Below are 27,266 nucleotides of genomic sequence, written 5' to 3' on the forward strand. Positions count from 1 at the left end.
TATTTTTCCAGTCATGGCTGACCTCAGGTAAGTAGGACCACAGAAAGCATAAGGAGGGGGCTATTTTCTCAAAATAAAAAGTAAGACAAATTGTCTAGGACTCTGTGTATTTACATACAATGAAACCAAAAGAGGGCACTCTTAAGGGAGGAACACAGAGAGGCTCAATGTCTCTGTGCCTCTGATTATACAAGGTCACATTATTGAAATGAATTCCAAGAAACAGCACAAGAGGTTCCTCCCCCTCCTTTCTTTTTTGTCTTGTTTGTTCATTTTTTCTGTCTTGAGGGGGGAAGGGAGGACAAAACAATGGAAGGACATAAGGTAAACAAGTGCAGCAGTGCTACTCAGTAGAAACTATGTTGCAAATGAACTTGTGGGTGGCATGGGCGAGAGAAAACATAGGAAGCAGTGACAATGTTCTAAAAGAAATGGACTCATGGGGCCGGGGATTTGGCCTAGTGGTAGAAGTGCTTGCCTAGCATGCACGAAGACCCAGGTTCGATTCCTTGGTACCACATACATCGAAAAAAGCTGGAAGTGGTGCTGAGGCTCATCGGTAGAGCTGTAGCCTTGAGAAAGTCCAAGGACAGTGCTCATACCCTGAGCTCAAGCCCAGGACTGGCAAAACAAACAAACAAATAAATAAATTGGCCTTTAAAAAAAAAAAAGAAATGGACTCATAACTCAACTTAGGAAATGGCAACCTCATCACCTTTATAATAATAATAATAATAATTTTAAAAATAAATAACAAACTGTTGAGGAATTAAGACTTCCTTCAATATAGCAAAGCTACTAACTAAGGAGTAACAGGCCTGTAAGCTTAGGGCTGTTTGCTTTTAGATGACAAGATGTCAGTTTCCAATGTCAGCAAGAGGGAGAAGTTGGTTAAACTCCACAGGAAGATTCTGACATTACTGAGGAGTCAGATGCCAGCAAATGGGTGATACCATCTACACTGTGAGGACTGAGATGGAACCTTGCACAGGAGATGGAAACTTTACTGCTTGCCACAACAGTCAAGTGAAAAGAACTCCACTAACTTCTGTCAACTACTCTAATCATCTGACACAGAGGCAGAATGAAAAGTATAGCCCTTGGGGGGGCGGGGGAGACTCCAAATATAGCTAGCCTCCGAAGATGTGATGTGTTCAAAGTGACAAAGACCCAGACATTGTAGATGACTATGAAACTAATAAGGTCATGGTAAAAACCCACACATATACACACTAATACATAAACAAGGCCATAGCTCTTTTACTGTGTATGTCTAAGTATGCATGCACAAATACACACACCCCTACACAAATATGCAAACGTGCACATCCATATATGTGCAAGCATATACATTGAAAAAGTATGGCTCATTACATGTTTAGAGGCATAATTTTAATGTGATTACATGAAACTCTAATGTCAAGCTTAACTTTTCAAAGACAGGTTTATCAATCAGCATGGACAGAATTCCTTAATTCCTATTCCTTAATTCCTTAATTCCTATTAAGATCTACTTGTTTAATTCTAAGTTCTTGTAGGCATTTTCATGATAAGAATTAGTCTATCATTAACATCAATGAGACCCAGGTATTAAAAAAACTCTGAGAATTATAAGACACTGAAGAATAAGATAACTCTTGCCCCTCAAATACCAAGTGTCTCCTGTCACCAGCAGAGTTGTTCCCTGTTTATCTCCTTACTATGTGTACAGTCTAGTTGAGTGACAGCTCAAAAATGAGTCCCAAGTAGCCAAACCTGACCATGTCTGCAGGGTCAGAGAAATAACCTCACTTGCCTCTTACATCCCCAGATTGCCAATTGTTCTTGTTAGGTACAGAGAAAGCCACTTAGTACAGGCTAAAGACACTTGCTGTATTGAACTCAAAATTTTTTACAGTAAGATGTTATGCATTTCACAGCCTGGGGTATTTGCATTGTATATTCATTTCACCAGGACATTATATGGAAGGTTTTTTTTTCCATTGCCAATAACATAAGGGAAAGAAACATGCCTGTTATCTTTATTTGTATACACAGTATATTATGCAAAATTTATAGAGCCTTGCTTTCTTTCAAAGGACCTTTCATTAGTGATCTCTCATTCTTCTGGGAGGAAAAGATATACAGCATATTTATCCAAAATACTATCTTTTGGGCTTTAAATTTCTTTTAGTATTGTCTTATGAATCCATAGCTCTGATGACAGATATGCCTCATGGTGGAATAAAGTCTGCAATGAAGAGCTCAGGTGAAAGCTGTGGGAGCTGCAAACAGTAAACAGGAACTACAAATACAGTCCCCAGGAAAGGGAGGGGCAAAAACACAGTTACGTCATGAGACTTAGCCTCCTTCTCCATTTCCTTCTTACTCTTGGTAACATCTCCTCAATTATTAAGATTGCCCCAGTATTTTTAGAATGTCAGAATGAATAAGTAATTACGAGAAGTTCTAACCTAAGCATAACAATAACAACAACACAAGAAAGTAGGCCAAATACATCCTCCTGAAAGTGCATGATCCTCATTCAATGACATCTTGGCTTTTCTCACTCTTCATCTAGTTCTTATCAAGCATTTGCCATATGCCAGGACCATGTTCTCCTTTGAACTATGGTAGATAATCAAACAATATGAACTCTACCTTCTTGAATTTGCTAACATGATCTACTCTCTTCAGATACTCTGAGTATTTTCTCCTCTATTGAAATATTCATTATAAAATTCATTTCAATCTTACTTAGTAACTTGTAATGACAGCAAGCTCTGACTGCTATAAATGCAAATCATCCCATTACGAAAGAATGTAAAAAATTATTTTAAAAAACAACAAACAAATGTAGAGCTGATCAATAAACACTTACTCTACATAGTAGACACCATACACAGGGTCTTCGATCTTTTCCCAACCAGCAGGCAGTTCTGAAAAGTAAAACAAAATGTAGGAAGGATGGACATCTCATGAAAAGCCTCAAATCCAATTAAAAAAGTGTATCTGAACCAAAGAGAAGTATGTATGTATCATTATTAGTATTTTGTTATTGTTCAGTATACTTTCTTACATGAAGAAAAATATTTCATCTACTGGTGTTTTACTCAAGAAAATAAAACTTAATAAAATGCACTCCCAGCTGTCTTTATTTTTAACCAACTAAATTAGATTTTATTAGAAATACTTGAAACTTGCCCCAAATGCCTAACTCCTACCTTCAATATTTACTTTTCTACACTACATTACCACACAAGCAAAACTGGATGAAATGAATGTTTCTTACTTACTTTCAACACAATAGTCCTGCTTCGCATTAAATCTGCATTTGATTTTCTCTTCATTCTTAATTAAAATGCAACTAAGCAAATAGAATGCCCACACCAAGGTAGGTTTTTCAACTGCACACATCTATTACTCTGCTACGGTATTTCAACCAGTTCATCACCACTAGCATTTGACCTGATAAAGAGAAACCTGGACAGGCATGGTGCATGCCTGTTATCTCAGCTACATGGGATATAAGAATTATAGCCTGAGGCCAAGCCTAGGCAGAAAAACAAACAAACGTGAAACCCTACAGGAAAAACTACTAAAGCAAATAGGGATAAAGGTGTGGCTCAAGTGGTAGAGTACCTACAATAGCAAGTGTAAAACTCTGAGCTCAAATCTTGATACTATTGAGGGTGGAGAATTTTTGGTGACTCAGCTCTGCTCCACACGGTTTCACTTCCTAAGGTTTCCTATGAAAGGGTGGAAAGTTGATTTAAGTAGGCAATTGTGAATTCTGTTACAAGAATCTATTGTAGAAAGGCCTGCTGTACCACCAGACTATTTTTTTTTCACTATGAAAAAAGCATTTAGTTTGTTTGTGTCATCAAACAGTTCTTTCAGGCAGAGCAGCAATTACACAATTTAATTCAGAAGCCACCATGACGTATGTATTTAAAACAGGCTTGTATACTACTGCACTCCAAAGTGAATCATCGTTCCTAGTAGCCATTATTACGAGCAACTTGGATGCAACACCACAAATACTTGAAAGAAATATCATTTATTCTGAAACAGTTCCTTTTTAATTCAAGGAATCATGTGATCGTGATTGACAAGTCAGTGTAGGGCTCAGATGTGTCATAACAAGTGAGATGGTGGTTTGCATGTTTACAAAAACACATCAATACATATGATCTAAAAACACTCAAAGGGCATGTTTTGCCTGAAACTGGCTGTTATATTGAGACAGTAATTTCATGGGTTTTCCTCCATGATAGTTATTTGAAGAGACAGATTCTCCCCCCCCCATTGTATTTTATTGTTGGGATAATGTATAGAAGGGTTACAGTTGCATTCGTTTAGTAGTGGGTATATTATTTCTTGAAACTTGATACCTCTTCTCATGCTTTTGTCCCCCTTTCCCTCCTCCTTCCCCCCTTGTTTTTTTAAAATCACACAGACAAGTTTCAAAGAAGATCTTGCATTCAGGAGACACTAGCTACTAGAATGCAAGGCAGGTCAAATGATAAGACATTGACACAACTTGGCATTTTCATATATGGAGTTCTTATAGACCAACACAAATCAAATGCCTGGGAAATGGTTTCTCCTTACAATGCTAGAAATTACCATTTAAATGAAAATGAACCAAGAAAATATTTCCAAAGAGTCGGGAAACTGAAGATTAAAAAAATGCAAATAGGAAAAGAGTAACATAGGGTAGAAGAATGGGAGAGTGTGAAGGACCAAATCAAAATTAAACAAATCAGACCTCTTTCCAAAATACACAACAGAAATATTTGCCCTGATTATCCTTACATAAAATGGGGAAATTATGCATTCAACTTGTTCATTTGACAAACATTTATTGAATGGTCACTGTTCACATGATGAGGTATTAAAATTGGGACACAAAGATAAATAGAAATGCAGTGGGTGGGTAAGCAAGAAATACAGCCACACGGATCATGCTTTGATGGAGACCCAATGATGCTGTAAGAAGCCAACCTCACTTTTGATCTGTTATCTTGACAACTACTTAAGGTTCTGGGCTTGAGAAATGGGGTATTCTGAATGGTATTTCTGAATATTTACCAATTTAAACACTTTTGGAACAGATGAAACCATCTTCCCAGTTTTTCCAAGCTAAAACTCATTTTGAACTGAAAAGATAAAAATTTCTTGCCTCCAATATGGTGATTAACTTAATAATAGGAATTAGTTTCCTAACGCTTAAAATAGAAACGGGTCATCAATTTGAGGTGGGGGGTAAGGATGTTTGTCCTGGAATTTGCCATTTGGTTCTAAGAGGCTAATAAGGGCAGAAAATATTTAAGCCCAGAAAGAGATATTATAGCTTTAAAAGTAAACATAGCTAATAAAGATCCATGCCCTATGTCTAATGACCACCAGGAAAGAAAAAAGATTATATAACCAATTATGGAGATCAGAAGGAGCCAAGACCCTTTTACAACTACAATACATCTGGGACTGAACATTACCTATCACTTAGATTGACTGCTCTGTAGCTTTAAACTTGTTGCTTAACATCTCTGAACTGAGTTACTGCAAAGGTCAACAGTGGATTAAATGCTCTGGCTCTCCTGTCTCTGCTCTCCCCAGTACCCTGTGGTTCCAGAAGAGGATTGTGCTGGAGTATTTAGGTTCAAGGGATGCTTCTGCAGAGCACTTGACAAAAATCTACAAATCACAGCGTGCAATATGGAGCTGCGGACCCAGCCCAGATTGATGAGTTCAGAAATGACACCTCTATCACTGAATGATCTGTGTCCAACACCCACAGCAGCCTTCCACACCTCCCAGAGGCTGGTTAGAGAACATTCCTTCTAACATCCAGCTCAATAATGTTCACTGAAAACCCAAACATTTTCTTTTGCTTGAAATTAGATTGCTTTTATTAAGAAAATTCTGTTTTAAAAAAATCTGGAGTGAATGCAACAAAAAAGTGTGTGTGTGTGTGTGTGTGTGTGTGTGTGTGTCCCCTTTATACAACAGACTGGGGAAGACCAAAAGCAACTTTCATCTCTACTATACCTATAAGAACATACTTGGGTCTTTTCTACAAAACATAACTCTTCTCTTGTCTCACCATAAAGGGATCAAGGGCTGTGATGGATTGTTAAATCCAACAAGAGGGGTGAAGCGCCACCACGTGATGATCACAGGGATATGGAGTGAACTCACTTTCACTAAGTCTGACAGGTACCAGGGGAACTCCTTCTAGGATTCATGTAACATAGGTTTCCAAAGGGGAGCCAGGGAAAAGGTAGACAAACATGCTAAGGTCGTAGAGCCAATAACTGGGAGCTAGGAAATGGGGGAGCCAAAAAGTAAGAAAGCCAGACGGTGTGATGTGAGCCCTGAGACAGCTCCACAACTGAACCAAATCCATCTCCCAACTACAGCTACAACTTTAAGAAAGGAGATTACGTACCATTTGAAGTCATTGTCCACCATCCTTAACTCGACAGGGAAGTTCTCACAGTTAAATGGGGGAGGGGGGGTCAACTCTAGAAACATCTTTTTTCAAATTTCAGTACTCTAACTTGCAGAAAGCAATTTAAGGCTGTGTGCCTGTTCAAGCTGTATATCTCTCCTGCTATCGCCACCTAGGGGCGACATTCACCTGCATTAGTTATCTAGAGTGGTTGAAATTGATTTAACAAGATAGTCAATTGTGTATATGGAAAAAATAGTTCTTTTTCCAATTCCTTTATCTAGTATCAATAAATTCTTTAGAAATTCTAATATCACTAGATTCCATCTCCCTCTCCTAATTAATACTGGTTTCAAATGGTTCCATTATCCAGGGTGAATCTCAAACCACTGCTTCCAAAATGATCACAGGAGAACTTATAAAACTTAAAAAAAAAAAAATCCCTCAGCCACATGGGAGGTTCAGACACAAAGATCTTGAATTTGAGGACAGTATAGGAAATGGTGGCACAGAACTCTGTCTCAAAACAGAAATGAATTAACTAAGGCATAACTCAAGTAGTAGAGTATTTGCCTGATATGAATAAGTAAGTCCCTAGTATTGAAAAGATAGAAACAAAGGGAAGAAAGGATAAGAAGAAAGAAAAAAAGAAAGAAAGAAAGAAAGAAAGAAAGAAGGAAAGAAGGAAAGAAAGAAAAAAAGAAAGAGGAAAGGATAGGAAGAGAATGAGGGGGAGAAAGAGGGAGGAAGAAAGGGAGGGAGGGGGAGGGGGGAGAGAGAGGGAGAGAGGAAGAAAGGGAGAGAGGGACAGAGGGACAGAGGGAGGGAGGGAGGGAGAGAGAGAGAGAGACAGACAGACAGACTCAGGATCATGAGATTCAAAGCCAGCCCAGGCATGGAAAGTCCATGAGACTCTTATCGCCAATTAACCAACAGAAATCAATAACAGGTGTTATAGTTCAGAGTTGTAGTGTGGTAGCCTTAAGCAAAGAAGCTCAGGGGCAGAACCCAGGCACTGAGTTCAAGTCCCATGACTGACAAAAATAAAAATGAAAAAAACAAAGTTAGGCTGGCTGGCTGGCCTAAACAGTTTTCAAATAGTGGGCATATATCAATTCTAACAGTATATTTTTCCAGACATGAAGAAAAACAACTAAATTCTGTACTAGAATTATCAACCAAAAGTGCTTTTATCCATAGAACAAAAGCAAAAACCAAATGAAAACTCTAGCTTATATTAAATATGTTTTTAGGTCATAAGACAATCTGAAAAATTTTCAGGAGGATTCAATAATCTTGAGGATAGTGCCACTCATATTGATGTCAATCTTATACTTAAGAATATAAGTTTGGTCAATTTTCTGCTAGCTAGGGATTTCATTTGCAATTGAGCTGAAATTCATGCATTTCTATTGAATCCTCAATGGATGTACCAGATGGAAAGCAAACTAAATTTAATACCATTCAAATCTGAACATGAAGTACTTAACGGGAATATCATCAAATATATACCAATAGCAAAGGGGAAAAAAATCTTGGTATTATGCATGTAAGCAAAATATTACAAACCACAACAGCTATCACAGTCAAGATGAGACTTACACTGACACACAGCCTCTCAGAGAAATGGCACAAATACACACTGCATCTGTTTCCCAAAACATTCAGCACAGTGATAAGATCCATGACTTAATAACAATAAAACCAGAAGACTCAGTAACTATTCATCACTGAAATTATTTTGTTGTAACTACCTCTAACAGTCATTTGTTTTGTTCTGCTTATTTTAAACTGCTATGCTAAACAAATAAAGCAAATAAACCTGAGACGGGTTACAGTGAAAATTCAAAGGTCACAACTCAGTTCTTTCCCCATCCTCAATTTACAACTCTTGGCTAATTTGCTTAATTGCCAATTTCAATTTCATTCATGCTCTTTCTTTGCATATGATTTTACATGATGTCCACCTGAGTTATAAAGTATAAATTCAAGAAACAGAAGGATTAGCAGGGTGTGGTAGTGCATGCCTGTACATTTAGCTACTCAGAAGATGAGGTAAAAAGGTCATAGTCCAAAGCCTTCTGGGCAAATGTGGAAGACCCTATCTGAAAAATAGACTGACAAAAGCAGAAAGGACCAGGGTGTGGCTTGCATGTTAAGAGTGCTTGATTCATCAGTGTGAGGCCCATGCTCAATCCCCAGTACTGCTAGGGGAGGTGGGGGGAAGACACTGGATGGATTAGGCAACCCACATGCAAATTGGTCATGCAGCACATTTACCTAGTTCACCGTCCAGCTCCTCGGTGTGAACCCCTTCTTCTCCAAAGGAATAGAGGGAAGGAGACAGAAAAGAGAGAAGAAAAATTCAGATACCAGCACCAAGAAAGAAACTCCCCTCAGAAAAACAATCAAACAAAAAAAAAAATCAGCAGCAAACACATGGCTTTTGTATAGTCCTTACCTGTATTGTGGTTTATTTTCATTGGCTTGGCTAGTACACTGGTGGCCTCAGCGTAAATCACAGGATGGTGGGAACTTGTATTGGCAAAATAATCATATGGCTCATTTCATTGCATGTCAAAATAAGGTTTTGGTTGGTTATAAAAGATGACAAATACCTTTGTGGTCCAATGTTCTTAAGAGGGAAGTCACTTATTACAGACCTTATTTGCAGCCAACAAAGCCGATAGACCTTTCAATGATAGTCCTTTTAATCCTTCCATAATCCACTCATCGGAGAGGCAATTACACTCACAATTAAAGCATTACTTAACTTATAATAACTGCAGCTTGAAAAATGGAAGGCGAGGGCGAATAGAGATAGAAAATTGTTTAATGAGCTCAATGTCTTTTGAAAGAGAAGCTAGAAAGATGGATTGTCCTTGATGGACCTTAAGAAAGCGGGGCCGGAAGGCTATGCTGAAGGGGCTTATGAGGCAGAGAGCATTGCTTTTCGTGGTTATTTGTATGCCAGCATTCTAAGTCCAATGGCTCAGAAACAGTAGAATAAAAATGTGCTCGATGAATTCAGCAAGCAAAACAAGCCCAAACCTTTTCTATTCTTGACCTCTGCTGGCTGCCAGTAAAAACATTTCATTATTACACAGAAGAGAGTGCCGTTCAAGCACATGAAATCATCTCACACATAAAGTCCCCCCCAGTTTCACAGCAAGTGGCTCTTGTACCCACTTGAAACCTCAGAAACACAGGGACTGCAGGGTCAGATCTGTTTTCACCATTGTGACACATCCGGTACCTAGAGCAGCCTCGGCAAGGTCCTTATCTCCAATTAACTTATTTCCAAAAAAGCTGGAGGTGGAGCAGTAGCTCAGGTGGTAGAGTCAGCCTTCAGGGAAAATGCTACAGGACAGCATGTAGGCCTTGAGTTCAAGCACTAGTGCTGGTACAAAAACTAGCCAGATGTGAACAGTGAGTGTGGATTGGCCTTGTTTCTTTTGTGGGGTGATTTGGTTTATATAAAAGCACTGGTGAAGATGCCCGTGCAGGTCCATAATATCTATGGGAAGGTTCCTACTATTTTTTTTAAATCATTAGTTTCTGAGATTATTGTGTTGGGTGACACCCATCTCAAAGGAGCAGACTTTCCACTTTGGGAAGAGGGATAAGTTCAAAGCTAAGAGACCTGTTCTCTAAAGCGAAAGTCACAGCAGAGTGACCTTGTCTGATCTGAAAGTAAGAGCCTGGAGAAAACCTCCTAGCTAAAATCTGAAGGATCTGCAAATTTAACAAAAAAGATTGGTGGGGGGAAAAATGACCAGAATGTCAGCTTTCTGAAAACAGGGCCTCCAGTGCCTCCTGTCTGTTGCATTTACTGAAGTATCTGAAGAGCCAGAGCTCATGCCATGTAACAGGCACTCGATTGGTAAAAATCTGAGTGAGTGAATCTGCCAGAGCTAGGTGCATGTGTAACTGCCAGGCTGCAAAGACAGCCCCCACCGAGCTGAATAAAAGCAGGTTAAGGATCAGGCATGTAATGCACAGGCTACAGAGTCACTGAGATATGATCAGTGGTTAATATCAGCACTTGTGAATTGCTGTGGGTGCAGCAAAGAAGAAAACAGGTAAAGGTCCCAGGGGGGAAGTAGGTGTGGCCTCAAGGAAAACAGTAGAGGTGGGAGAGAAAATATGGAATCGATTTCAGAAATACTTAGGCCAAATGATAAATTCGGCAGGCATGTGGGCTTGAAATGAATGTGAATAGAAGTGACAGACCAAGGGCCTCTGGAGTCTACATGAATGTACCTTTCATTGCGCTAAGGGAGTATAGAAAGGACTTTAGGTGTGGGGGATGATCGTTAAGTTTGCTTTTAATCAGACAGAATTTGAAGCATGTTTGAGACAACAAGTTGGGATGCTAACGTTTGTCTGGAGCTCAAAGGCAAGGTCAGAGTCTTCTAATAAAACTCGACACTGAGCAATGATCAAAAGGGTAATTAATACAGTTCCAAACTTGGCCATGATTTCTTTTTTTTTTTTTTAAAGAGAACAAAAAGAGGATATAACACCTTTATAGTAACCAAGTATGATTTGGTTATATCCCAGGTGCTTATGAACTACACAGCACTGCAAGAAACATGGGATAAACTAGGGATGTGGCTCCCTGGGAGCGTACAGGCCTTGAGGAACATGGGTTCCAACCTCAGCACTATCAAACAAACAAACAAAAAACAAGCCCTAAAAGAACTAGGGACAATATTTGTGAAGCAGTAAATACGTCCCTGATTTCTCACATAATATAAACCACATGAGGCAGCTTTGTGTTCATAGAGGCTTACCATATCTGGGTATATATTTATTTTATGCTAGTTGTCTACAGACACACAGAATATATACAACTTCTATTAGTAACAAACACATGAATTCTAGTGTTAAGGGGAGGTTACTAAACTAACTACACTTGGTATGAATATACACGTGCACTAAAGGAAATAACACAGATCCTAAGAATTCTAACCATCAAAAATTACTCCATTTGGTAATGAATATACTCAGTAACTTCAGTTCTTCCCAGTAACAGTTATTCTCAGCAAAAGCTCCTGTAGTCAATTGTCATCTATGCCTGTACTAACAGGCATCTTCCTATAGTCCAAGTGATCTTAGAATGAATACTGGCATCAAGGATGATATGGTAGTATGTGTATCTGAACCAGCCGAGCACTGGTGCCTCACAATTATGATCCTAGCTTTCAGGAGACTGAGATCTGAGGATATTTGCTTGGAGCCAGTCTGGGCAGAAAAATTCTGAGAGACCTTTCTCTCCAATTAACTAATTGGATTAAAATTAATTGAAATTAATTTAAGATAACTAATTTAATTAATTAAAAGGCAGAGGTGGCAGTCTGACTCAAGTAGTAGAGTACCAACCTCAAACAAAAAGGCAAGTGAGAGAGCATGTGGTCCTGAGTTCAAAGTTTTATGGTTAAATTATTTCCCAATCTTGGAAAATTGGCCACCTATATAGTAAATCTGAATAATTGGAATAGTATAAGAGAACTGACTCCATAACAGCTCCCTCCTCCAACAGTGGGCCAAGGAAGCCAAAATCAAATGAGGATCTTAAGTCTGTCTCTGAACTCTGGTCATGTGCTTCCACTTGAAGCCACTCAGATAAACATGAACATAGTATATCTATTCCATGTAAGCTACAGACCATGTACAATGGGGCATCATGGAGCACAGGTATTAACCAGAATATACTTTAAAATACTGGCTTGTATTTTTAAACCTCCCATTTCACTCTCTCTCTCTCTCTCTCCACACACACACACACACACACACACACACACACACACACACAACATTACTTCAGGAGAAATCAATAACGTTTATCTTACAGGAAAATGTGGATTCCATAATTATACTACTAATTCAAATGTCAGAAATGAATAATGAACAGCAGAGCAAACCATTTTCCTTTTAATAAGTCCATAAGAAGACTGTAACTTTAGCAGAATTTGGGATAGATTCCAGTGGACTGCTGGAAAGGAATGTACTTGCTGGGTGTTATTGTTTCAAGGTGGAGAAATAACAAGATTCACCAATGCCTGATATAAACTTCTCCGATAAAAAAAACTCTTAAGAGGGAAGTGGCACTGTGGCAAGGGGTAGGGCAGTAGCCTTGAGCTGAAGAGCTCAGGGACAATACCCAGGCTCAAAGTTCAAGCACCACGACTGACAAAAAATAAATTAATTAAATTAAAAAAAAAATTAAAGCAAAAACCTCTTAGAGCCAGTTAGTTTGTTCCCAAGATGAACAGGCAAAGTGAAGGAATGGTTAACACCTCCATTCTCCCATACAACAAATACCATGGTATCTGACATGTCAATATCTGCTTCTGTTGCTCCCCAAATTTGTGAAAACAACGACAAAAAATCTCCTTGACTTTGATAACATAAGGCTGGAGTCTAATGCACATGGCATGATCACAGCATCACTGATTTCTGTATTCCTTGACACTTTCTAAGTCTTTCTCAATTATCCAAAGGCAGAGCATCTATCCACTTGTGCATAGCTCTGTTCTTTTCTATTTGAGCCCAGGTTCTATTGGCAATGGAGATACTGGTGTAGACCCATCTCTATGTATAAAGCAATTGTTCTCCAACAATTCACTAGGTTATTTTTTCTCCAGCCTTTGTAAACCACAGTGCATGTCTTAGAATTTATCTTACCAGCTAAAAACTCAATGTCAAACCCCAGTTTGCCTGACTACCCCTTTCATGGGTGCACATGTAAATAACCCTCCAACTCACTGAACCTGGGGCCTTCCTCATGCTTACCATCATCTTCACATTCTTCCAGAGGTTTCTGCTGCTTGTTCAGGCACCGAGGGTCTAACCAAGATGTTGTTTTTGTGTTATGGCTGCAATCCAAAAACAAAAAGAAGTTGGACCAAACAAGAAAGAAAAAAAGTTAATGACAGAATTACACACACTTGAATATTAATTCTTCAATCAAAGCAAAGACGTTTTTCACCCCAACCTACAAAGCTGGAGTTTGGACTGATATAATCGCTAAGAAAGGTCTTAGTGAGGCATTTTCCCTTCTATGTCATCATCATTTGCTTTCTAAGAGCTTTAGTTTGGGGAAACCAGTGAGAAATGACAGGGTTTGTTCATATTGTCTGTTGGCCTACATTTACTATTGGCCTTCTCACCGCCAAGGAAACATTTTTGTCTTAAATTCGCCTATGACTTCAATTTTAGTTGCTGAAATTCACAATGAAGATAGTGATTTCACCCACATTCCTGTGTCAGTACAAAACTACCTCAATTTGTGGAAATGACCTCTGATTTATCACAGCATCCTAAATCATGCCGCTCCTGAACTGAATGTGGCCCACAATAACCAGTCAATCACAAACTGAAGCTGGAGGCTTCCCCAAGAACAAGCTTGAGGAAGCTAAGCCTGCTACACCACTGTCTCCTGCTGGGTCCAGTCATGCCCACACAAAGCGATTTGGCAGTGACTGTGGCCTTTGAGTGGAGACTGACAGACACTGACAAGGATCTTGATGTTCAGTCCTGTCAGGAATGTTACAGGCATGGCTGAAAGAAACTCGGTCTGCTTTTCTAAGCCCATGAAGATCCTTGGGACTCAACAGGTAAGCAGTCCTGTAGCTCTCTGGCTTCAAACCAGAAATTAAAACAACAATAAAATAACATTTCAGGCCATGAGGCATTGAACTCAGGACAGTGCACTTGTTAAGACAGGAACCTTAGTGCTGAGATACAACTTCAAGTCTCTTCCGCGATGGTTATTTTTGAGATACAGAATTTTTACTTTATGTCCTGGGTGGCCTAAAATGCAACGCTTCAATTATTGATTCTCCTTGAAGCTGGGGATGACAGCCAAGTGTCACCATGCCCAGCCACTTATTGAGTCTAGAAAAAAACATTTTTTTTTTGAGGTGCTGGCTTCAAATGGTGATGCCTTGATTACTGCCCAAACGGCTAAGATTACAGATCTGAGCCACTGAGACTTAAATTAAAAGTTTAGGCAGTAACCTAATACCGCTCCCCTCCCCCAGCCCCAGTTTGAAGTTCAGTTGTAACTAGGAGTAGGAATGAAAGATTTTTTGAAGTATTTCACTGAAGTATTTAAATTTCTAAATTCGGATCTGCTGGTGGCACGTTTTCCTAGTTTTCTTCATCTGTAAGTATCTGGACTTTCATTCTAAAGAACATTTTCTGTGCATGGAGAACACTGGCTTAATTTTTCTTTTCTCTCAGCACCTGAAAAATGCTTTGTCACTTCCTTCTGTCCTCTGCCATTTCTCAAAAGAAGTGAGCTGTCATCTGAATGATTTTACTCTCGCACACAAGGTGTCATTTCTCCTGTTCATTTCAACATTTATTTTGTTTCTGAATTTCAGAAATGTGACAATGATGTCATTTTCACATTGTAGTTTCTTTCAGTACATCGTTTTGAAACCACCTTGTTTCTTATTATGTCTTTAGTTTTATTTCTTTTGTCAAATTTGGGAATTTTCGAGTCTTAATTCTTTCATTTGTTTTTCTCACATTAATTTTTTTGTCATTCTCCTGAGATTCTGATGACAAATGTTGAATATTTTCTTACTATCTAAAACCCCAATTTTTCTGTGGCATTGAGATGGAGTAATTTTTATTGTCTATGTCTAAGTTCCTGGATTCCTTTTCTACTTCCTTCTATTACATTCTTATATGCTTGGATCCTGCTGAATCCATCTGGTAAACCCTTTATGTTTTTTTCTGAGTTCTAATTTTCTTTGGTTTTTATTATCTCCTAATTGTTTGCTGAAACTTTTTTTTGCTTGATCTTTTTTTTACCTACTTGTTTCAAGAAAACTTATAGCTATTTATTGAAGTGGTTTTTCTATAGTGGCACTTTAAATTTCATTTTACTTTATTTTACCTTTCAAGACAGGGTTTTGCTACAGAGCCCAGGCTGACCTCAAACTCAAGATCCTTCAGTTTCAGCCTCCAAGCGCTGGAATTGCAGGTATGCCTCATCATACATGGCTAAATGGGCTGTTTGGAAAGTCTTCATTAGATAATCTAACAGTCCTGTCATCTTTGTATTAGTATCTATTGGTTAGAAGTGGTTCTTGGTAAAAGAGTTTTAAAAGCAGTAACCTGAACATTTTTGGGTATTATATTACAGACTGTGAATGCTATTTAAAAATTTAATTAGATCGCTGCCCCTGAACCTCTTTCAAAAAAGAGGGAGGATTCCCTCTAGGTTTTGGTTGACTCTGTAGGGGAAGTGGATAAGCCAGAGCTAGCTACCCCACAATGGAAGTGAGCATCTTGGCTCTTCTCAGCCTCTCTTGAACACCCCGTCCCACAGTGGGAGGAAAGGTGCCTCTTCCTTGGGATTTGGGTGGAGATCCAGATTCCTCACTGCTTTCACTGTACTCAAAGCAAAGTACTAGCTTTGTATTCAGTCTTTCTGACAGCGTACAGTAGCAAGGTCTGGGCACCCCATCAAGGAGAAAGGCCCATGTTCCCAGGTGACACTGTCAGAGCAGGAGGAGGATCACAGGTTCTTTCTGAATTAAGAGCTGGAGTACAAGAGCTGCTCTGTGAAAGTTGTAACACCTGGGATGCTCTTTTCCTGATGTTTTGACTAGCGAAACAGGTTTTCCTTAGGACTCCTGTTTCTTATCCACAGACATTTCTGGATTGCTAATTTCTTTTGTTCCAAGCCTGAGATAAATCAAGTATAAAGAAAACCCAGGAATGGTTCATCAGACTTCCTAGGTGTGGAGGCAGTGGGCTAAATTTGCTTCTCCTTTCAAAGGCCTTCAGATTTGTTTTCTACAATGTCCAAGGTTTCTGGGTCCATGTTGGGTTTTTTTCATACTTGTACTTTAGAACCTGCAAAATTGTAAAATATAAAAGGTACACATGCACACGCAACAAATTCTAATTTAACTTGCTATTCAATGTAAGATCTTCCTACAAGTTATTTTTCTGAATAATAAAAAAACACCTGAAAACTCAGTAACCAGCAAATATATTTTTTAGGCTGTCATATAAATGTGTATTTATTTCTATCTCCTCCTCCTCTCCCTTCTCCTCCTCCTTATTATTATTATTGCTAGAGACTGGATCTGGTACCTCATGGATAGTAGATGAGGGCATTCTGCCGGGCTATTATGCCAGCCAAAAATGGTATCTATGAGATTGGACATTTAGCTGAAGAACAAATTCATGGTTGTCATAGGCCACATTTTCACATCCCTTTCTGATCATTAGACCAATGAGACCCTGGCCTTTTACCATGTAAAAGCTAAATTTGGGTATGAAAAAGAGACATCTAGTCTTATTTGTGAGGCTAACTTATCACTAACGATTAGCATATCCAACATCTAATTCAGATTTTAGTGAAATTACAGGTATATTCTTATCTGCAGATTTGAGTTCACACATTATTCTGTATCTAAAAATGCTTCTGTTATACTTTCCTTTTCTCAGCACAATTCTTACTAGTAGACATAATTTTGAAGCTAATTTGTAATAAAAGCAAAACACAAAATTCTGGTCTTATTGCTGACACCCAGTTTTCCTCTAACACTGTTCAAATTCCTCTGTAATAACTGCAGTGAGGAAAATAGTAAGGGAAGCATGGATGACTAATTATTACTGACCCAGGACCTTCACAGCACTGTCTCCTCTCTTTTCACTACTGTGAGACAAGGTAAGTATGTACTGCTCCTTCTCTTACAGACAGGGAAATTCAATTCCCAACTGTTAAGTCACACAAGTGGTAAGTGGAGCCAAAAGTGTGACCTTTCGGGTCAATCACTGTACTTGTCTGATTCCCAGGAAAAGTTATCTTTCCTGTCTTTGTGTATGTGTGTGGCCTTGAGCTTGAACTCAACTCAGCCTGGGCACTGGCCCAGAGCCTTTTTGCTCAAGGTTAGAACTCTACCAGTTAAGCCATGGCTCCATTTCCAGCTTTCTTGTTTCTAATTGCATGAGCATGAAAAATTGCATAGATGGGTTTTTCTCTGACTGGGAAGTCCCAGAGCTCAGACTTCCCCCTAAGTGATGTGGTCTCGAAGAGGCTTTCCTAAGCCCCTTTCCTTTTCACTCAATTCCAATTGTTTACAGAGAAATTATCCATTCTCGTTTTTATTACATTAAAAAATAGATGTTACATGTTAACTCCTAACCAAAGTCAAACATTAAAAGCTACTTCCAGATCTTTTCATAAACACATGTGTATTTCTGCTATAATAGCATACATGTGTCTAGACATGAATTTATTTATTTACTTATTAATTTTTAGTGCTGGTACTAGGGCTTGAACTCACTTGGCCTTTCACTCAAGGGAGGCATTCTACCATTTGACTCATAGCTCTACTTCTGGCTAAATTAGAGATAAGAATCTTGTATACTTGGGGCCGGGAGTTTGACCTAGTGGTAGAGTGCTTGCCTAGCATGCATGAAGACCCACATACATAGAAAAAAGCCGGAAGTGGTGCTGAGGCTCAAGTAGTAGAGCTCTAGCCTTGAGAAAGTCCAAGGACAGTGCTCAGGCCCTGAGCTCAAGCCCAGGACTGGCAAAAAAAAAAAAAATCTTGTATACTTTTCAGCCTGGGCTGGCTATGAACTACAATCCTCAGACCTCAGCCTCTTGAATAGGCGTGAGTCACTGGCATCTGACTCTATCACCTGTGTTCCAGAAGTGAGACCCTTCCTGTACCCTACCACAGTATACTTTTTTGGTTTTGTCTCCATAGAGGTAGACTGTCAATTTCATCCTATGGAGAGGACAATAAAAGTACATATGATTTTACTTCATTTTGCTTTAAGTTTTTACAAGTTGGAGTACCTTGTACTCTTAAGTTTAAATAGTTTAAGTAGCCTTTTTCTCCTTTTGAGGTCCACAAAAATGGGCAAATCTCAGTGATGACAGTCAAAGCAGTGCTTCTGCTCTTGAAAGCCACAATAAGACAAAAGGGGAGCCAGTCTTTAAAAAAAAAAAAGTCTGCAAATCACAAATAGAAGGATAGTGCCCAGGCCCTGAGTTCAAGCCCAAGGACTGGCAAAAAAAAAAAAAAAAAGAATCACATCAATAAGTGACCAGTGCTTTTAAGACTTGAATTATACCCATCCTGCTATAACAAGTAACGGCCTGGAAAGGAAAGAGAGTGAATCTGAATAGCAAGAATTGTATACTTTACTCTATAAAATAGACTTCTCCATTTTCAGTATAGGCCATCTCCCAGTTTTCAGGTAGAGGACCTAAATTATCCTCTGCGGAAAGAGGTAGGTACTGTGGGAACTTCTGAGAGGGGTCCGTGATGGGAACAGTGACGATGCTACTATTCACAGGCGGGACTGTCGGTTCTTGGAGAGTGTGCTCGTCCTGGTCACCAGAATCGGCTGTTAGAGGAGTTGGGGTGGGGGTGGGGGGAGAGAGTGAGAGAGGGGGGGAGGGAGGGGAGAGAGAGAGAGAGAGAGAGAGAGAGAGAGAGAGAGAGAGAGAGAGAGAGAGAGAGAGAGAGAGAGAGGGAGAGGGAGAGGGAGAGGGAGAGGGAGAGGGAGAGGGAGAGGGAGAGGGAGAGGGAGAGGGAAAGGGAGAGAGGATAAATACAAAGGCATTCAGAATCAAACTCCAAGCTTGGTACATACAAGACGGATATATCTATATTCACAAGCCTTTATCTTTTCCTAACTGCTAGTCATTGATTATAACTTCTATTTTATTTAGGCAAATATTCCTTATATTACAAGTGTTAAATTGACCTCCAGGCCTAGTAATGAACTTACCAGTACAGTATATTCTTAGCATGCTCAAGAATTTAATCCCTAGCACCAAAACCAAGCAAAACACACCAACAGAATTATTTTGCTTAAAAGGAACGATAAGAGAATATGCCCAAATAATAATGCCCAATTCCAGAAAAGTCAAAGAAAAACTCAATTAACAACTTAAACCCTAAAGACTCTTAAAAAGCAGGCAGGCCATCAAAACAGACTGATCTGCGCTTCCATTCCCTTAGTATTATTTAGTTTATGACTCACCAAAATTCTAAGCTGAACACAGACACTGTGGCATTTTTATGCATTTTCATATGTTATTTAAAACAGTTTAGAAGACACTGGCAAAGATCAAAGACTGAAAAATTAAGCCAGAAAGGATATAAAAGTTTAGGATATGGAGACAGCTATATCAGTGAGTCAGATTTGAGTCTCTTTTGGAAAACCAAAGAGACTGTTCCTGTGAAAACCAAGACAGTTACCCCAGAACAGTGCTGTCGTGGGAGGACTAATGTGACTTGGGTTTTAAAAGATGGCTGTGATGCCTGAACCTCCTAGCCTTCTTATTAACTAGAAACATCAGGGGTGATCTCACCAAAGTATCCACAAACAACACAGCTGACATTCTGGCTGAATTTTTATAGAGGCTGATGATATTAAATGTCAATCTCCAGGGGGCTTTGAAACATAATAATCAGGGGATGCAGTGATTTTCTCTCTCCACAGTAATTCTCCTGGAGACATTTCTGATGTAGTGAAAGCAGAGTAGAGAATAATAAAAGGCTGTTTTCAAAGCTGTCTCTGATGAGACGTTCCCAATGACACACAGGAGAATGAAGGTAATCTGAAAGTTGGACAGAAAATTTGCCGTGCCTGCAAAACAAGCATTTCAACCCAAACCCAGCATGGTGGAGGAAGCTGCCTGGAGAGGTTTTCTGTCCTGCATCTCTTCCCTCTTAGACCTCTCAGTGTGGAAATTGTCCCTTCTCCCCCAGGTCCATGTGAAGGAAACTGACACTTAAGCAATTTCCTAGGGAACATGCTCCACCAATGAGATTGACTCCATCATTTTTGTCTTTGCAGTTGATTCAGGAGTAAGTGTGATGTCAGAGGCAAAAGAAAGAGAGGTTTTGCTTGAACCATGGAGACAGTGGTAGCCTCTTGATGCTGAGTTACCGAGCTGACAGGCTTACCCATGTGTGTTTGTGGCTACTTGACTTGGCTTGGCAAGACCTACTAAAGAAAGAAACCCCACACTGAGAAAAGCAGAGAAAAAATGGAGAACGTTGCTTCAGATCCCTGATTCATACTTGCAATCAAGGCAAGTCCTACCCTATACAGTCGCATGGGTCCCTCAAAGTCACTTTCCTGTTGAAGCCAACAGAGTTTCACAACTTGCATCTAAGAGCAAAAAGTTAGCAGGAATATAAAAGAAATTACATCAAAACAAGAAGCCTTTTTTTTTTTTGTATTAGGACAGGGGTTCTAATTAAGAGCCTCAAGTTCTTGCATGGCTTTTTCACTAAAGGTTAGCATTCTACCATTTACCCACAATTCCATTTCTGGCTTTTTGCTGGTTTTTATCAGAGATAAGAGCCTCATAGACTTTTCTGCCTGGGCTGGCAACCTCCTAAGTAGCTAGATTACATGCATGAGCTACCTAATGCTTGGCTACTTGTCTTGTTTTCATTTAACAACATGTGCCTTCCATGTTTTCTTTAAGATCAAACAAAGCTTATAAAAAATTTCATTTGCTCATTTTTCCTTTTCTTTCTAGTACTGAGAATCAAACCCATGGCATTGTACATGCTGGACAAGTGCTCTCCATCACTGGACTTAAAACCCAACAATCTCATTCTCTGAATGGAAACACAAAGTTTAAAATAAGAAGTTGAAGTAGACATAGGATAGACTCACGAATTCACAGCTCCAGTCATAAATGACACTGACAATGCTACATGTTTGGATTAAATGGGTGGGGGGAATCTTTCCCTTAATTTATGAAACATTTGCTATCACTTTCTCACTTAAAGATTCCCATAAATCACAGAGGAGAGATAGAAAGGTATGCTGTAATGGGCCCAGATAAGGAGACCGAATGCCTGGTCCATCCATCCTTTAGTGGTGTAACATGCACTGGCCTTTAGCATCCTCAGCTGCAGACTGGGAATGGAATATGTAAGTTGCTCATCTCTGAATGACATGTTATTCCTCGTAAATCTGAATCTTTCAAGCATTTAACCTCTCTCTGCACTCTCTCCCCAATGCACTTGGAGACTTTTGGAAGTGACTTTAAGAACATAAGCTTATGTGTGTGTGTGGGGGGGGGAACCTTGAGGCTTATCTTAAATTGTCTATACTCTCAGATTTATGTGCATCTCTTGCTGTGCACAAATCAGTCAAAATCGCTGCAGCCTCTTAGAGCTGATAAAGCTGATTTAAAACACATTTTTGGGTTGGCATGGCAGCTCTGACACACACTGGGTCTTTGTGATAGTGGAGACATGACGTGACCTCCGTGGCATATGCATAAAGAGCTTAAGGAGAAAGAAAAGAGCTCTGAAAAGGGCCTTCCATACAGCACTAGAGAAACATTAGCCTAAGGAGTACTGTCTTTAAATATTCACAACAATCCTTCAGCATTGCCTACAAATGAAACTCAAGAGTCAACAAGCTAATGTCCAGCAATAGGAGAGACTGAAAGGAGGAAAAGCCTAGAAATATGATTAAATAACATTTTGATGTCTCTTGGATGTAGTCAGTGGATGAATCAGACTTTTCTGGTTAGGGTGGTTTATTATATAGTGACCACGCTATCTATTATGTGCATAGAAAAGTTTTCATTTGTGTAAATAAGTGTGCACTCTGACCAAGAGTATAATCCTATTCTCATTTAGCACACATAAACATGCTCTGTATCTTTAGTGCAACCTTCAGAAGGCAGGCTCAACAGCCAACCTTCCAGGGAATTTCTGTTCATGGCTCTGGATCTGCCTGGATCATCATCTGTGGAACAGAAGAGGAGGCTGCATTCCTAGGACACACCTTCCATGAGGATCCCTGGCTTCTGTCTGCAGACACTGTGCATGTTATTTAGGCTTATTATTTAGCACTTGACGCCCACTTTCAAAATCACCAAGCACAAGGACACTAAAGACAGGAGCATCAGTAGGTTATGTACTGGTCAAGACTGGTTTTGATAGATACATGGTATTTCTACACTTGGGTAAAATATTCTCATGCCTTTAACACAGTTGGCCTGACCAGAGTCAAGATCTCATTCAGCAACTGATACTCTTATGTTCAAAGCCACTGCTGGATTGCTACTTAAAGTAGACCAGAGTGCTAAACTCTTTCAGACACAGCCACTTTCACACACACAAGCATAGACTGGGTAAACTTAATTATATAAGAGACTTGATATAAGTTAGTGTAGGACGGATAACAAGCTTTGTGGGCAAGAAGGTATTCCATTCATTCAACTTAGTCTTGTATATTGAGGATGCCTTATCACACACAAGTATATCTCATAGCTACCTCTAGCCTTTGGTTTATCTTCCTCCCTTCCTCTCTTGGTTTTTCCACTGCCTTTTCAGTGCATCTTATTGGCCCTCCTGGTATGGAGGTATGAACGTGAAGAGCACAATCAGATTTAATTTTCTTTTTGTGCAGAAAACTAAGGCTCAGGTTTATTTTAGCAATGATAACCTGGCCTGCATGTTATCTTTCAGGCTAGATTTCAAGTGGGGATTATAATGAGATCAGATTTTCAAGTCATGCTTTCTACGGGCAGAAATTCATAGTAGTTAGATATAAGAAATGCAAACAAGGCTATAGCCAGCTACTTCTACTTTCCTCTTGCTTTCTATTGAAGCAATCTTCCTAGGGACCACAGAGTCTTCCTGGAAGAATCATTTCCTGCAACCGACCTGCAATGTCATCAGTTGCCATGACCACATCTACATTTTGGGTTTTATGATGACTTGCTATTCTGATTTACTGAACACCATGGAGATTCAGGTTAAAGTAGAAGATGTTTTTAAAAAAGACATGTTAAAAAAGGGGGGGAATTAAAAGTTCCCACTTTTTTCTACAATGTTTTTACTTTGTTGAGAATTACTATAAATGCATAAAATATTTCCAAAGGAACAGTTATTCATCCCAGGGGATGAATTCGTTGATGTTAATAAAAGCACACATAAAAATGAGAAATTTCTTCTAGATACTATGATTTTAAACTCAAAAGGAAGTCTACACTATTCTAGTTTTGGAAAATTGAAAATTTCAAGGTCTCAAATCTCTAAACTCTTCGAAATACTACCCAGTCCTTTGCCAGGTGAATGAAATCAAGCATATTCATAAAAAGACAACTACTAAGAGCCAAGCCTCGGGCCAGGTGTTTGGCCTAGTGGTAGAGTGCTTGCCGGGACTCGATTCCTCTGTACCACATACATACAAAAAAGCTGGAAGTGGTGCGGAGGCTCAAATGGTAGAGCTCTAGCCTTGAGCTCAAGGACAGGGCTCAAGGCCCTGAGCTCAAGCCCAGGACTGGCAAAATAATAATAATAATAATAATAATAATAATAATAAATAATTTTTAAGAAAGAGCCAACCCTCATGGCAAATACCTCCAACTGCTTCACCCAACACTTCTGGCAATTGGGTTGAATTATTTTACTGTAATGATACCAATATCATCATTGTCTTCTTAAATTTTTCCACCTCTGTCTCTTTAAGGGTATTGAATTTATTTGTATTTGGTTATTTGAAATTTGATAGGGAAGGGGGGAAAACCAAGACAGGTGGGGGGGATGGGGGGAGGGTAATGGGTACCAAGACATGTGAAAGGGTATCAATGTATGTGAATTAACGCACCTTCTATCTGGCAAATATCATGTAACCCTTTTATTAATAACAATTAAAAAAAGTTTGCATAGGTTAATTGGATATACTTCCATAATACCTGCACTTACAAATGTATGGGAAAAAAATATGCTACTAGACTTCCATGCATACTCAACTGACATTAAACTGACAAAACCAATACTCGTGTTTCAGTGGATATTAACTAAATGCAATTCTAGAGAACTTTCAAGTCCTCCTCCCCCACAAAATCAATGAACAAAGAAAACCATTTAAGACACATATCATTCTGAAATTTAAACAACAACAACAAAAAGAGCAGGCTGAAACTTCTCAACTCCCTTTCATACATACACACTTATCCTTGGCTTATTTTAAGACATTTAGGGGATGGAAATTAAAGTACTTCTGGAAAAACCAGGACAGGTAGACCAAAGAAAGGACCTACCTGCTTCCTTCAGCACAGACCATGAATGTTAGCAACCATCCTGAGAACAGTCTCCTTCTCAAACCATAGCACCCTTACCTCCTCCCTCCCTCCCTCCTTCTCTCCATGGGGGACACAATGTGGTTTTTACCTGTAAAGCTACTGTTCATTTCATGAACATCCTCCTCTTCCTCGTTCTCCGCATGGACTATGCCAGCATTTTGCATATCATTGTAGGACTTGGTCCGCTTTGGAGTCGTCTGCTTGGAGCCAGACTGAAGGTTTTGCAAGGCATCCGTCGTGATCACTTTCCCACTGACTGGCTGGCTAGGAGGTTTGGGTGTCCCATAATAGTTTCCTAGGTGATGAAGAGACACATTTGCATGTTTTAGAAAGAATACTCCGTTGTTCCCCCCACCAAGATTTAACATCCGAATCTCACACTTATGTTATAAAAGAAAAGCAAACTGGAAAACTAGAGCACACTGGATTTCATTTCTGGAACGGGTTGGCAAAGATGTCATTTCTGTCCAGTGACTTTAGGGTGATGGCACTAGGGAAGAGAAAAGCTCAACTGTTTTGGCACAAAGAACCCATCAGGACTAAAAACAACAACAACAACAACAACAAAAAACCCAAAAACAAAACACAAAAACAAAGGCAGATGCACCGAAGAACAAACCTGCATCCTCATTATATTTGAATTCAATTGGTCATCTTTTCCTATATAGGCAACAGCAGCACAATGCTGAATCCCACTCAGAGGAAGTCCCTCTGACAGAAAGTAAAAATTCATTAGTGCCAGAAGCTTCGAAGGCCTCAGAAGTTGAGGTCACCTTCTCTCTTCTACAGCGGATCAGGGCAATATTTTAAGAGGAGGGCAATGAGCACCACGTGGCACCTCTTCAACTAAAAGGCAGGGTCGGGCAGGGAGGGAACAAACCCTGGCCAAGTTTGAACAGAGAACTCTTGTGTTGTTGTGGTTGCAGGCGCTGTTCAAGACCACCTTCTAGTAATGGTTTGCCTTTACTTTCAGTGTGCTGTGCTATAGTAAATGGATTGTTGCATTCTTTTTTTTAACTGTGGAGTCAAAATACAGATGTGTATCTCTTTCATTTCCAGCACTAAAGCTATCAGGTAAGTTCTCTCAGCCCTTACAATGAAGGGAAAAAACAATGGTTTAAAAAAACTGAATTATTTTCGACTAGGATTTAAAAAAAACTGGCATATATAATAAGAACCTAACCAATGGAATCAATAACAGTGATGACAATGAGAAGAGTTTCCTTTCGAAAGTTTAATTTAAAAGCAAGTGGTCTGCCCAGGAGAGGTAGATCACAACTGTAATCTTAGTTACTCAGAAGGCTGAGATCTGAAGCTCGGGGTTCAAACCTAGCCCAGGCACTAAAGTCCATGAGACTCTTATCTCCAACTAACCAGAAAACCGCAACTGGCGCTGTGGCTCAAGGGGTAGGGTGGAAGCCTTGAACTAAAGAGCTTAGGGACAGTGCCCAGGCCCAGAGTTAAAGTACCATGACTGACCAGAAAAAGAAAAAAAAAAAAAGAAGAAGAAAGCAAGTGGTCAGGAACATAGCCAAGTAGCCTAGTGGTAGAGTGCTTGCCTAGCATGCTCGGAGCCCTGGGTTCAATTCCTCAGTAACATATACACAGAAAAAGCTGGAAGTGGTACTGTGGTGCAAGTGGTAGAGTCCTAGCCTTGAGAAAGTCTAAGGACAGTGCCCAAGCCCTGAGTTCAAAAAGTAAGTGGTCTGTATAAACCAGGCCACACTAAAGCCACCCAGACAACTCACAGTGGTGATTATTACAGCATTGTTTTCCATAGGTAAACAATGAAATCAACCCAGATGCCCATTGGTGGAGGAATGGATAAAGAAAATGTAGTACATATACATAATGGATTTGTATGCTTCCATTAGAAAGAATGATACTGCCCATTCATAAGGAAATAAAAAGACTTGAAAAAAATTACATTATGCAAAGTAAGCCAGACCCAAAGAAACAGATTGTATGGTTTCCCTCATTTGTATAATTAGAATCTGCCTATAAATCTCCAAGTAAACCCAATGGATAGTAAAAGACAAAAAATTACACTTGGACATGGTAAATTAAACAGGCCTTTAAACATTCACACAGTGAGACCAAAGGACGATATTCTTAGGAGACAAGCACAAGGGCTCAGTAGCTATGTGCCTAGGATCATATAAAATGATGTGTATTGAAATGAACTCCAGGAAATGGAAACAAGAGTTTTTTTTAATTTATTACTTATTTATTTTTTTAAGTAAGTGGTCTGGTGCAGTAGTTAAAAGGCAGAGATCAAGGCTACTGACAAAAAGTTAGCAAGACTCCATCTCAATCAGTAAGTGTGTGTGGTAGCATTCCCCCTGTCTTCCTTGCTAGATGAGAGGTACAGGAGTACCACAGTCAGGTTTACTTGGGCAAAAGAAATGTACTCAATACCTGACTTATGTAACTGTAACCCATCTGTAAATCACCTTTACAATAAAAAGAGCATGTATACAATGCCAATAAATTAATAGAAACCTAGTTTTAAAAAGTCTTAAAGGAAACAGTAAGTAACCAGGTGCAGTGGCTCATGCTTCTAACCCTAGCACCAGAAAGGCAGAAACTGGGAGGATGGAAGTTTCAAGCAATTTGGGCATAAAAGTCTGCAAGACAGCTTCTCAAACTGCAAATTGTTGATCTGGAGAAGTGGTTCTGGTGTTAAAGCACCTTAGCTGTGAG

General features: G+C 39.4%; 1 protein-coding gene across 17 annotated transcripts in view; it reads right to left on the reverse strand.

Moving 5' to 3' along the window:
- Positions 1-27,266, reverse strand: part of Magi1 (membrane associated guanylate kinase, WW and PDZ domain containing 1) — a 504,671-nt gene that overhangs the window by 76,166 nt on the left and 401,239 nt on the right. For 8 of the 17 annotated variants that reach the window (XM_090323681.1, XM_090323663.1, XM_090323627.1 and 5 more), the window contains exons 4-8: positions 24,652-24,858; positions 18,631-18,832; positions 13,235-13,317; positions 8,717-8,752; positions 2,861-2,918 (exon numbers count right to left, since the gene is read on the reverse strand). In XM_090323681.1, coding sequence (XP_090179807.1) covers positions 2,861-2,918; positions 8,717-8,752; positions 13,235-13,317; positions 18,631-18,832; positions 24,652-24,858 — 586 coding nt within the window. Of the gene's footprint in view, positions 1-2,860; positions 2,919-8,716; positions 8,756-13,234; positions 13,318-18,630; positions 18,833-24,651; positions 24,859-27,266 lie in introns of all 17 variants that reach the window. The other 9 variants (XM_090323652.1, XM_090323672.1, XM_090323618.1 and 6 more) reach the window with 2 other exon arrangements.

Source organism: Megascapheus bottae, chromosome 2, assembly GCF_031878675.1.
Source record: "Megascapheus bottae isolate mThoBot1 chromosome 2, mThoBot2.hap1, whole genome shotgun sequence".
NCBI classification, from domain to species: Eukaryota; Metazoa; Chordata; class Mammalia; order Rodentia; family Geomyidae; genus Megascapheus; species Megascapheus bottae.